Raw genomic sequence first — 10,465 nt, 5'->3', positions numbered from 1 at the left:
CGCTAGCCTCCTTTGCCGGCCGCTTGACCAACACCTTCTGCGCGGGGCTGGGCCAGGCCGTGCCCTCGATGGTGGCGCTGACCACCGCACTGCCCAGCTTCGCGGAGCCGCCCGACGCCTTCTACGGGCCCCCGGAGCTCGCTGCTGCTGCCGCCGCCGCCGCCGCCGCCACTGCCACGAGAAACAACCCCGAGCCGGGCGGCCGACGCCCGGAGGGCGCGCTGGAAGCCGAAGAGCTGCTGCCCGCCCGGGAGAAAGTGGCAGATCCCGCACCGCCCCCGCCTCTGCACTTCTCAGAGACTTTCCCAAGTCTGCCGGGTAAGTGCCGGGCGACCAGGGCGCCGGGCGGGAGGCTCGTTCACCTGGAAGTCCCAGGCAGCCGCCTGCTCGGAGTCTCGGCACCTGCCTGGAGTCCTGGAATCCCAGACCCCCAGATGGCGGGTTCTGAGGAGCCACCTCCAATTCCGCTGCCGACGCAGCTCCTCTAGACCCCAGCACCGCCGCCCCGCCGTGTCTCCAGAGTGCCTGCAGCCTCACCGGAGACTTGCCATTGCTCCCGCCAGAGCAGTGCCTTTCCTCCCAGCAGTCTAGTCCTCCAGCCTCAGCTCCTGCGTCTCCTTTTCAGAATCCCTTCATTTTTCTCCTCTGCTGGGAATAGAGAAGCTGCCAGTGTGGGATTCCTGGGGACACCAGCAAGACCCCTGGGTGAGGGTAGTGGGGCAGCTGTCGGTTCATTAAGGGCTTCTGAAGAGACGATTGTACTGACCCCAAATGGGCTCTGTGAACGCAGGGGCAGAGGGAGGGTCTTAAAGTGGTGCTGACGGTGAGGATGACCTGTCTTTCTCTTACAGTTGTAGAGGTCACTTCTTTTTTGGCGGATTTAGAGCTAAGCCTTGAAGAACCAAGTAGGGGTCCTAAGGGAACATTAGCTAGCAGGGGGCCTAGCACTGCTGGACCAAGGTTGACTGGGAGGCCAAGAGAGAGGCTACAGGCTGGGCTGGGTTGGGTGTGGCCCAAAGGCCTGGAGTCCAGAATCCAGCTAAGATTCTGGAACCAGTGAGATTCAGCTAAGAGATACTCAGGAATCCTGGATCCTCCATAGGAGGACTCCCTCTCAATAGAGGCAAGGTGTTTTCGAACTGAACCCTGTTGCAAATCAATCTAAACAGGCTTCCCTATTGATCCTTAATCTACAGAAGCCGGAGAAGCTTTCCGCTATCCAGGGGCAGATTCAGGTGTGCTGAGACCCAAAGCTTACGCAGTTTGGTGGGTGGGCCCTATTTAAGAGAAAACGGGCTGCGTGCAAGTGTGGCGATCCTGAAGCTTAACGCTTGTTAGCATCAGGACGAACCTGCCTCTGCTCGACCAGGCTAGCAGGTGGAAGTGACCCAGGAGGCCTGGGGGCCGACTCTAGTGGAGACAGGGAGGAAAGCCAAGAGCCTTTTTGTCCTTTGCCAGGAGAGAGCAATTCCCGAGGATAGATCTGCAGGCGCTCTTCCAGAGTCCACCTTCCAGAGTCCACCTTCCTCTTCTTTGCCCCTCTAGCCCTGGGCATTTTGGCTTTGGGGATTCAGCTGTTGGGTTTTTTTGTACCTGGTCGGACCAGGAGGAGCCAGTGACTGAAGTCTAAGCAGCATCTCCTGAGGAGGACCCAAAGGAAATGACAGAGCAGCAACTGGAAGGTGGGAGGAGATGCCCACAAGATAAAAGGGGCCAGAGTGGAGAGAAGGAGGGGCAGCCGGCAGGAGGACGGGAAGAGGAAAGGATCAGCGGGGTGTTTTGAATAGGGTGGTCCTAAGGCAGAAAGGAGAGCGAGGCAGGCGTCAGAGGGATGGCTTTGGAGGCAGTAGGAGAAGCAGACACCCGAGGAAGAGATGAGCTGAGCGGGAGGAGAGAGGAAGACACCCCAGTGGAGGGGAGCTGGGGGGATTATCCCCAGACCATGGGAGAACAAGCACCGTGTCCTACTCTTTCAGGTTCCCCTCAGTTCTTATTTTGACCTATTTGTATAATGGGGGCTCTTTTCTGAAGCAGATAGAATATTGGCAGTAAAACCAGACAGAGAGAGAGAGAGAGAGAAAGAAATAAACAGAGGAAAAGAACAGAAGAGAAATATTGAGTAATAGAATAGAGGAAAGGATGAACAAATGAGCTGTATACCCAGATTATCCAAAGAGCATATGAGAAAGGAGAGGGCCACCTATTGGAAGAGGCACGTGCAAGGGATTTCTAGCGTTGGCTACACGAAAAGGGAACAGTATTTCTGGAACAGAAGTGTGTGTGTATGTGAAAGAGTTCTGTCTTGAGAGGATTAGGAAGGAACTAAATAAATATACTAGTAGGAAAGAAGGGAAAGTGTCAACACTAGGAGTGATTTTTTTAAAAAGGTGTTTCAATACTGGGAGTGAGAAGAAACTGGAAGTTATATATAGAGAATGCTGAAGGAAAGATCTTCATCACTGGAGGGAATATTGGAAGCGGTAGAGATTGTACTTTGTCCTTGGAGTAAAGACAAGGAATTTCTTTGCTAAGAACGATGGGAAGGAGGCCTTACAGAGGAAGAGTTCTGAGAGGTGCTGGAGTGAAGGCAATCATTCATTGGGAAGAGATACACATAAAGGGTTTACAGTGGGGCTTGCGGGGCTGAGCAGTAAGGAGAGGTGTCAGAAGGAACATTCGAAGGGGACAATGAGTGGGAGGTCTTCTCTGTGACCGCAGCTTCTTATCCCTCTCAGTGCAGACTCTCAACCCTTCCTCGCCGCTCCCGTCCACCTTCCCAGTCTTGATTTTTCCCTAACATAGTCGAGAAAAGAAATGGCAATTCCAGAAATGTTAGACATCACGTCAGTTTGGGGAGTGATGAACCATGCATGCTGAAAGTGGTGGGAAAACACACACTCCATTTGGGGAACTGTATTAGAGTATTTAGCATGAAGTAAGAGAGTTCTCAGATGGAATAAAGGGGTTGAAACCGCAACATAGTAGAGTTTGGAGAAGGAACGACATTTTTAAAATGACGGGAAGAATTGCTGTCCTAGTTTGAATGGGTGACATGGGTCTGAAATTATTAATTTACATTTGTCTAGCGTTTTACAATTACTAGCCCTTTTAATGAAATTATAGTGAAGATAGGCCAATTTGGAGAATGGTGAGCAAAGTTCTTTTTGTTGGGAATTAGAAGGACTATTTCTAAAAATGTTTCTGAGAGTTGAGACAGATAGCACCGTACTAGACGGATGAAGAAGGAAACAGAACTTTATTATGATTAGATGGCAGGGGTAGAAGCTCTATTAGCAGGCAAAAAGAAATACTGTGTACAGAGATAATGGGGTAGAAAAGGTATCGAGAATGGTATATGGAAAATAATTCTGGGTTTGGCGTGTGGGAGCAGTGGGGGTAGCTGGGAGAGGTGTCCTAGGAGGAGTGATAACAGAGAATTTTTAATTAGTAGGGAAGATTTAAAAGTATGAATCAACAGAAGCACCCAGAGTAGTGCTGTCTAGCAAGTCATTTATGTAATTAAAATAATTTTACTAGCCACATTCAAATAGTAAAATGAAACAGGTGAGACTAACTTCATAGCATATTTTATTTAACCCAGCATGTCCAAAATATTATTTCAGCATTAATCAATATAAAAACTTTCATGAGATGTTTTATATCCTCTTTTCATACTAAGTCTGAAACCCAGTGTGTATTTTACACATTCAGCACATCTCAATTCAAGCTAGCCATGTTTCAGGTGGTCCATAGCCGCATGTGGACCATATTCGACGTATCAGATCGAGAGAGTTGTAAGAACAGTCACGTGAAAGTGATGAGGGAAAGGGAGCTTTGAAATGGGTGGATAGTGAAGTCCTTGGTGTATTAGGAATACGGAGAGAAGAGAGCAGTAAGCCCCAAATGACAGGAAAAAAAGAGAATTCTGCCTTGAATGGGACAGGGAGAGATGATCTTGTGTGTGAAGGTGTGTGTGAGCTCTGACAGTTATCAAAGCTAACTTAAGGATGTGGTGTGAATACACATCACAGAGAGGACAGGTGAAGAGGATGCTGTGTGCTGGGGAATGATGAAAAGAGCTGGCCGTTTGGAGAAATGCAGGAGAAAACTTTAAATTGCAGGTGTCTAGAGCAGTGATTCATTCAGGGAGAAAAGGGTTGGATTGCCTGAAAACAAATAGTTAAGAGCTGAGGGATGGTGGACACTCCATATGTAATTGTTGGACTGACAGTACAAATCCAGTGAGAGATTGATATGAAAGATAATGCCAGTACTGAGCATGGTGAAGAAAAGAACATTTGTGGTTGAGACAGTATAGAAAAGAGAACATGATGGGACAAAGCTGGGAGATGGCAGTGTAGTGAACATTATTTTTTAAAACTAAACCGAAAAAAAAAAAAAAAAACTAAACCGAAAAAGATGTGCTAATTTCCGAAGAGAGATTGGCAATAATAATGGAAATTATGCGAGGAGACTAGGGAAACTTCCTGGGAGCATATCTGAATGCTGATTGCTGTAAGTCAAGCACCTGGTTATAGCTAGCGAACATTGTAGATGACCATCAATTTCTGAACAGGTGTTCATTATGACTGTCAAGATATATTTACTGATGAGAGAAAAACAGGAAGGGATAATGTGACATGGAATCAGAGACTTCTGTTGTTCGAAGCAGGAGGGAGCTTTTTCTTGGGAGTGATGGAGAGCTCGTTTTCCTAGAGATTTTGAGGAGGAGCAAACAGGGAGAGCAATTGCTCCATTGACACGTATAGAAAGGCAAATGTTGCATTAACTTAATGTGATGGAAGGAACGTCTACTTAGGAGTCGTGACACATGGGTCCAGGTCTCAACTTTGTCCATCATTAGCTGTACAACTTTGGCAAGCCACTTAGTTCAATTCAGGGAACGTTTATTGTGTGTCTGTTATGGCCTTAGTATTGTTTTTTTTTTTTTAAAGATTCCTTTTTTTAAAAAATGGTACCGTTACTTTTTAATTTTATTTATTTACTTTTGGCTGTGTTGGGTCTTCGTTTCTGTGCGAGGGCTTTCTCTAGTTGTGGCAAGCGGGGGCCACTCTTCATCGCGGTGCGGAGGCCTCTCACTATCGCGGCCTCTCTTGTTGCGGAGCACAGGCTCCAGACGCGCAGGCTCAGTAGTTGTGGCTCACGGGCCTAGTTGCTCCGTGGCATGTGGGATCTTCCCAGACCAGGGCTTGAACCCGTGTCCCCTGCATTGGCAGGCGGATTCTCAACCACTGCGCCACCAGGGAAGCCCTTTAGTATTGTTTAAAACACTACAGGAGATTCAAAGTCTTATAACTTCTCTAGGCTTCAGTTTCCTCACCTGTAACATAAAAGCTTTAGTTCAGATGATTTTTAATGTTCCTTTCACTTTCATAGAATTAAAGCTTATTTCTCTAGACTCAGTGTTTAGTCGGGCTGTTAACACAGACTCCATGGACCTCCTGTGAGGAGATCTGTTTGTTAATTATGGGTGGGAAAAAAATTACATCTTTATTTCTATTAACTTCTCACTAAAATTTGGCACTTCCTATAATTATGAAAGTAGGCTAGAAACCATGGTAGTTTCCCCGGTACCTGAGATTTTTGTCACCAATAGAAATCACAGATATTTTCATAGAAATTTACAATCTTTGGTGACATCTTGTTGTGTAATGATTTAGGAAAGAAACAGAAATTATTCTCAAATGCATTTAAAATATTTGATAACTAGATTTTATGTAGTTGGCTTCTAATGTAATCCTGTGTGTTTCATGTGATGCACCTAAAAGCATTATTCCAAGAAGGGGTTCACAGGCCTTGTCAGGCTGCCAGAGAGACCCTGGTTGAGAGAGAGAGATCTCCGAAATGACAGCGGAAAACGTTACTGGAGGTTTGGAATGCGATCCTGAGATGCCTTGTGCCACAGTGAAGGTAGCACTTGGGAGGGTTGGAAGACAGAGGGGTCTCTGCTGTGACAAATGCAACTATGGAGATACAGAGTCTAGGCGGTTAGGAGTATAATCCTTAGACTCAGAGTGATGGGCATGAAGAGTCTGTACTGGGAATAACGGGAGAGAGGCAGTGATTGGAATAATGAGGGGAAAATGTTTTAATTGGAAAGAACGAGGAACATAATCTAAGCAAAGTGCTTTGCATTGACGGTTAATGTTACTCTCAACACAATACAATGGGAAGCTACAGGCAAGGATTTTGCCTTGGAAATAACGGGGAAAGAGGATCTTTGCAGTGAAACGGATTGGGGATTAGGAAACAGCAATGAGAGAAGCAGTGGGGTAGATGTACAAAAAGAGAGAAGCTTAAATGGGAACGATGAGAAGGAAAGAGTTCGCTGGGGAAGAACTTTTACCTAGAGGGGATGGGAAATGCCCCAGGCCGGGGCCCGACAGAGGAAACCCCTCATCTGAAACACTGAAAAGGACAGAGTGCTGTATGCCCGTGGTGGTGCCCACGGCTGTGACGGTGATAAAGGAGACCTGGATCGGGAGTGGTAGAGAAGAGGTTGGGGTTTTCACTGGCGATACGATCACGCTGGGAGAAAGTTACAGCTTAGAGTAATGTGGAAGAAGCTTTGATGTGCTGACTGGGAGAGTGCTAGGGAAAAGAGGTGCTTGAATTTGGTGTGGTAGGAGAGTGACCTTCACGAGTTGAACTGAGTGTTAGTAGGAAGAGACAGCGCTGTACGGCAGGTAGTCACGAGGCAGCGCCTTCATCCCCTTCCCATCATGGAAGGGAAAGGAATACTCTTCCAGTGATGAAATGAGAAGTCTGTATTAGAAGTTTCTGGGGGCGGGGCATGGAGTGCGGGGCTGCCGGGACTAACAGAGGCTAGGGTTATGAGGAGAAAGCACTGGGGGTAATGGGAGATGGATTTCTTGACTGTGAATTATGGAGGAAGTGGTATTAAAGAAGTATTGGGTAAGCTGGAACTCTGTATTGGAAGCAATGGGAAGAGAAGTGATGCAGCCGTGTACTAGGAGGGAGGAGGATGAAACGATCCCAAGAGGGAAGGGAAGAAGCACCTTGTGCCAGAATAGGTGATAACTATCTCATAAATGATGCACAGATACTGGGAGTGTGGAACTGACTGGTCTTGGCCAAATCACGCCTCTGTGTGTCCCAGCTTCCTCATCAGTGAAGTTAGGGGTCTGAATTAGGTGATCTCTAAGGTCGCTCCAGCTCTACAATTCTGCTTTTATCTGTAAGGATACTTTTATTAATGAATTGTTCCCTTAAAAAAAGAAAAAGCCGTCCTGAGCAAACGGATTGGGAGAAGAGATTCTGTACTTCTCAGCGCTGAGTTACCAGGGTCACTGACGAGGAGGCGCCTGGGATGCCTACATCTTGAGATGAAATCAGGGCTGGGCTTTAGGATGGAAAAGGCCTCATCATCTGGGATCCGGATGGTGTTACCTGAGCTCTGGCCGTTTACAGCCATCATACTGAATGAGAGAAACATTTGATAAAGGTGAGGGTAGATCTTATCTAGGCCAAAGAGACTGGGGATCGATTGTGACCACGTTGATGTGGTGAGGAAGGGGCAGTGCCCAAAAAGAAGGCTTGTGCTGTGAAGTCAGTTCCTGGTCTTCTGTATTATTTCTCCATCTGGTACAGAAGTTATGATAGGGTGACGGTGGGTTTCAGTCTCTTTTTCATTCAGTGATAACAAAGAGATGTGGTGTCGCCCAGAGGAACGAACACAGGCTTCGGATGCAGATCTAGGCACCACCCTTTCTGTGATCTACAGCAAAATACTAACCTCTGCAGTCTCCGTTTTCTCACCAGTAAAATAAGGGCAACAGTTCTTACCTCACAGAGTTAAGGATTAAATGAGAAGATATTTGTCCAGCATCCTAAAGTAATAGGTGTGCAAGAAATTCTGTGTTGTCCGTGTACTGGAAATGGATGGGAATTAAGCTTTCCTGGGAATTAAGTTGGGAAAGACCTCTTTACCAGGAGTTGTGACGGGTGGCACTCTCTGTACTGAAAAGGACAAATTAGAAATAGCGCTGTATTCCGAGAACTGGTTGTATGGGGCTTGCCGGGAGAGAACATTGCAGGAACCTAATACGGGTAGATTTGGAGTTTTGTCTTTAGCTCTTTCCCCCTCTTTTCAGTTTTCCTGTCTCACATTTTCGTGAGACACTCTGTGTAGACACTCTGTGGACATGGCTGCCCAAAGCCCTTCTGTGTCCCACTGGGGCCTGTGCTTCCCTTCTCTCTGTTAAAACAAACATAAAACCCCAAACAAGCAAACAAACAAGAAAACACCTCTCCTTTTTCTTCATCAGAATTCCTGTTCCCTCATGTATCTGATCTCAGCTTAGCGTCAGGAGCACAGCTGTTGGATTAAAGTAATTCACACTGGATGGATTATGGAGATTTTTTTAAGTCCAGATACATTTCAGACTTGTGAACTTTTAGGTGGCATTATCATGAATAACTTGAGGGATGACCTGGGTTCCTTTTTGGAAAAATTATTTTCGATGGGATTGGTGTGGGAGTGAGGTGGAGAGACTTACCTTCCCTGGAGTCATGCGAGTATTGTCACTTCTAGTTAGAGCAGTGTCCGCAGTCAGAACTCTTTGGGTTGCGTGTGACAGTAGCTCAGCTCTAAATTAAGCTAAACTGGACATTTATTGATTCACATGGATCCAAAAATGCAAACAGTGTCGTTAGGTCTTTTTTTCTTGCTCTCAGTCTGGCTCCTGTCTCTTGTCTTTGCCTCATTTTCTCCTGATGAGAGGAAGGGGAGGACACAAGCATAAGCAACGCTAAATTCTTATAATCCCAGATCGGGACCCCAGTGAATTCTAGCACGTGTAAAACCCTAGGACAACGGATTCACTAGCTCGAGTCAAGTCCCCAGAGAGACCGGATGTGCGGATTGGTCAGCTCCAGGTCACCGTCCTTGTGGTCGTGAAGGTGGAGAAATGCAATTGACAGCCCCCCTCTACGGGGCAGTTGATGGGGAGCAGTGGCCAAAGGAAGGGGGTGTGCGTCAGTGAACAGGCGGGTAAGTGGTGCTGGGCAGACAGAAACAAACCCTGAACAGATGTCTATCAACCAGAAAAAAAGAAGAGAATGTGCCTTTAACTCCCTTTCAGTATTAGGGAGGAAAGCCTTCTCCCTGGCTAGATAAGCAGTGCCAGGAGAGCTGGATACTGGGAGTGAGGCTCTGAGAGGGTTCTGTAATGGGGAAGGCAGGCAGAGATGCCGGTGGGAGGAAGATGTCTGTTCCTCAGTGAGGCTGACTCCTGGACAAGGCAGAGCTGTCCTTGAGGGATGAGAGGCGCTTGTACAGCAGAAGCTAGAGAGGATTGGTATTAAAACTGTTTCCATAAACGGGCAGTATTATTCTTTAAATGAGAAAATACATTTCTAAATAAAAGAAATGGTGACGGGCTTCCCTGGTGGCGCAGTGGTTGAGAGTCCGCCTGCTGATGCAGGGGACACGGGTTCGTGCCCCGGTCCGGGAAGATCCCACATGCGCGGAGCGGCTGGGCCCGTGAGCCATGGCCGCTGAGCCTGCGCGTCCGGAGCCTGTGCTCCGCGATGGGAGAGGCCGCAACAGTGAGAGGCCCGCGTACCGCAAAAAAAAAAAGGTGACTGGTAAGATTACATCATACAAACGAATAATGACGGAAAAAACAGCAGAAAGATTTGGAGGGAATTTTGTCTTGGGAATGATGGGAAAAATAGCCTGTGAAAGGACAAAGGTGGAGTTTGGTGAGTGAGGCCTCTTCTGTGGCGATTTTAAGAATCTTCTCTGCGAAAGGTAAGGGAAGATGTTGATGATTAGGCTGGAGCTCTGGGTGATAAGTGAAAGGGATGTGGTCTAAACTAAAACTGGGTTTGAGAGGAAGCCCGCTTGTGTGATGAGGCATCTGGGGAGGGCTTCTACTGCAGGTGGAGGGAAGAGAAGATATTGTACTGGAAGCGATGGGAAGAGCACTGATTGGAGGTTTAGGAGACCAGGATTCTAGACCTGGCTCTGTGCCTAGCTGTGTGCCTGGGGGAAATCATTTCATCTTTGTTCTTTTAATTTTTTAAAATTTTTGGCTGCATCGGGTCTTCGTTGCTGCACGCGGGCTTTCTCTAGTTGCGGCGAGTGGGGGCTACTCTTTGTTGCGGTGCACGGGCTCCTCATTGCAGTTGCTTCCCTTGTTGAGGAGCACGGTCTCTAGGTGCGCAGGCTTCAGTAGTTGTGGCTCGCAGGCTCTAGAGCGCAGGCTCAGTAGTTGTGCTGCACAGGCTTAGTTGCTCCACAACGTGGGATCTTCCCAGACCGCGGCTCGAACCTGTGTCCCCTGCATTGGCAGGCAGATTCTTTTTTTATTATTTTATTTATTTATTTATTTATTTATTTTATTTTTAACTGCATTGGGTCTTTGTTGCTGCACACGGGCTTTCTCTAGTTGCAGTGACCCGGGGCTACTCTTCATTG

General features: G+C 47.3%; 1 protein-coding gene across 1 annotated transcript in view; it reads left to right on the top strand.

Moving 5' to 3' along the window:
* The window catches only part of GBX1 (gastrulation brain homeobox 1), a 24,201-nt gene that overhangs the window by 6,861 nt on the left and 6,875 nt on the right, over positions 1–10,465 (top strand). Inside the window, exon 3 of the mRNA XM_024754504.1 lies at positions 7–318. Coding sequence (XP_024610272.1) covers positions 7–318 — 312 coding nt within the window. The remainder of the gene's footprint in view (positions 1–6; positions 319–10,465) is intronic.

Source organism: Neophocaena asiaeorientalis, unplaced genomic scaffold (assembly GCF_003031525.2).
Source record: "Neophocaena asiaeorientalis asiaeorientalis breed wild unplaced genomic scaffold, Neophocaena_asiaeorientalis_V1.1 scaffold407, whole genome shotgun sequence".
In the NCBI taxonomy this organism is placed as follows: Eukaryota; Metazoa; Chordata; class Mammalia; order Artiodactyla; family Phocoenidae; genus Neophocaena; species Neophocaena asiaeorientalis.
Note: the sequence above shows the minus strand (reverse complement) of the source record. Positions and strands in the feature narration are given on the sequence as shown.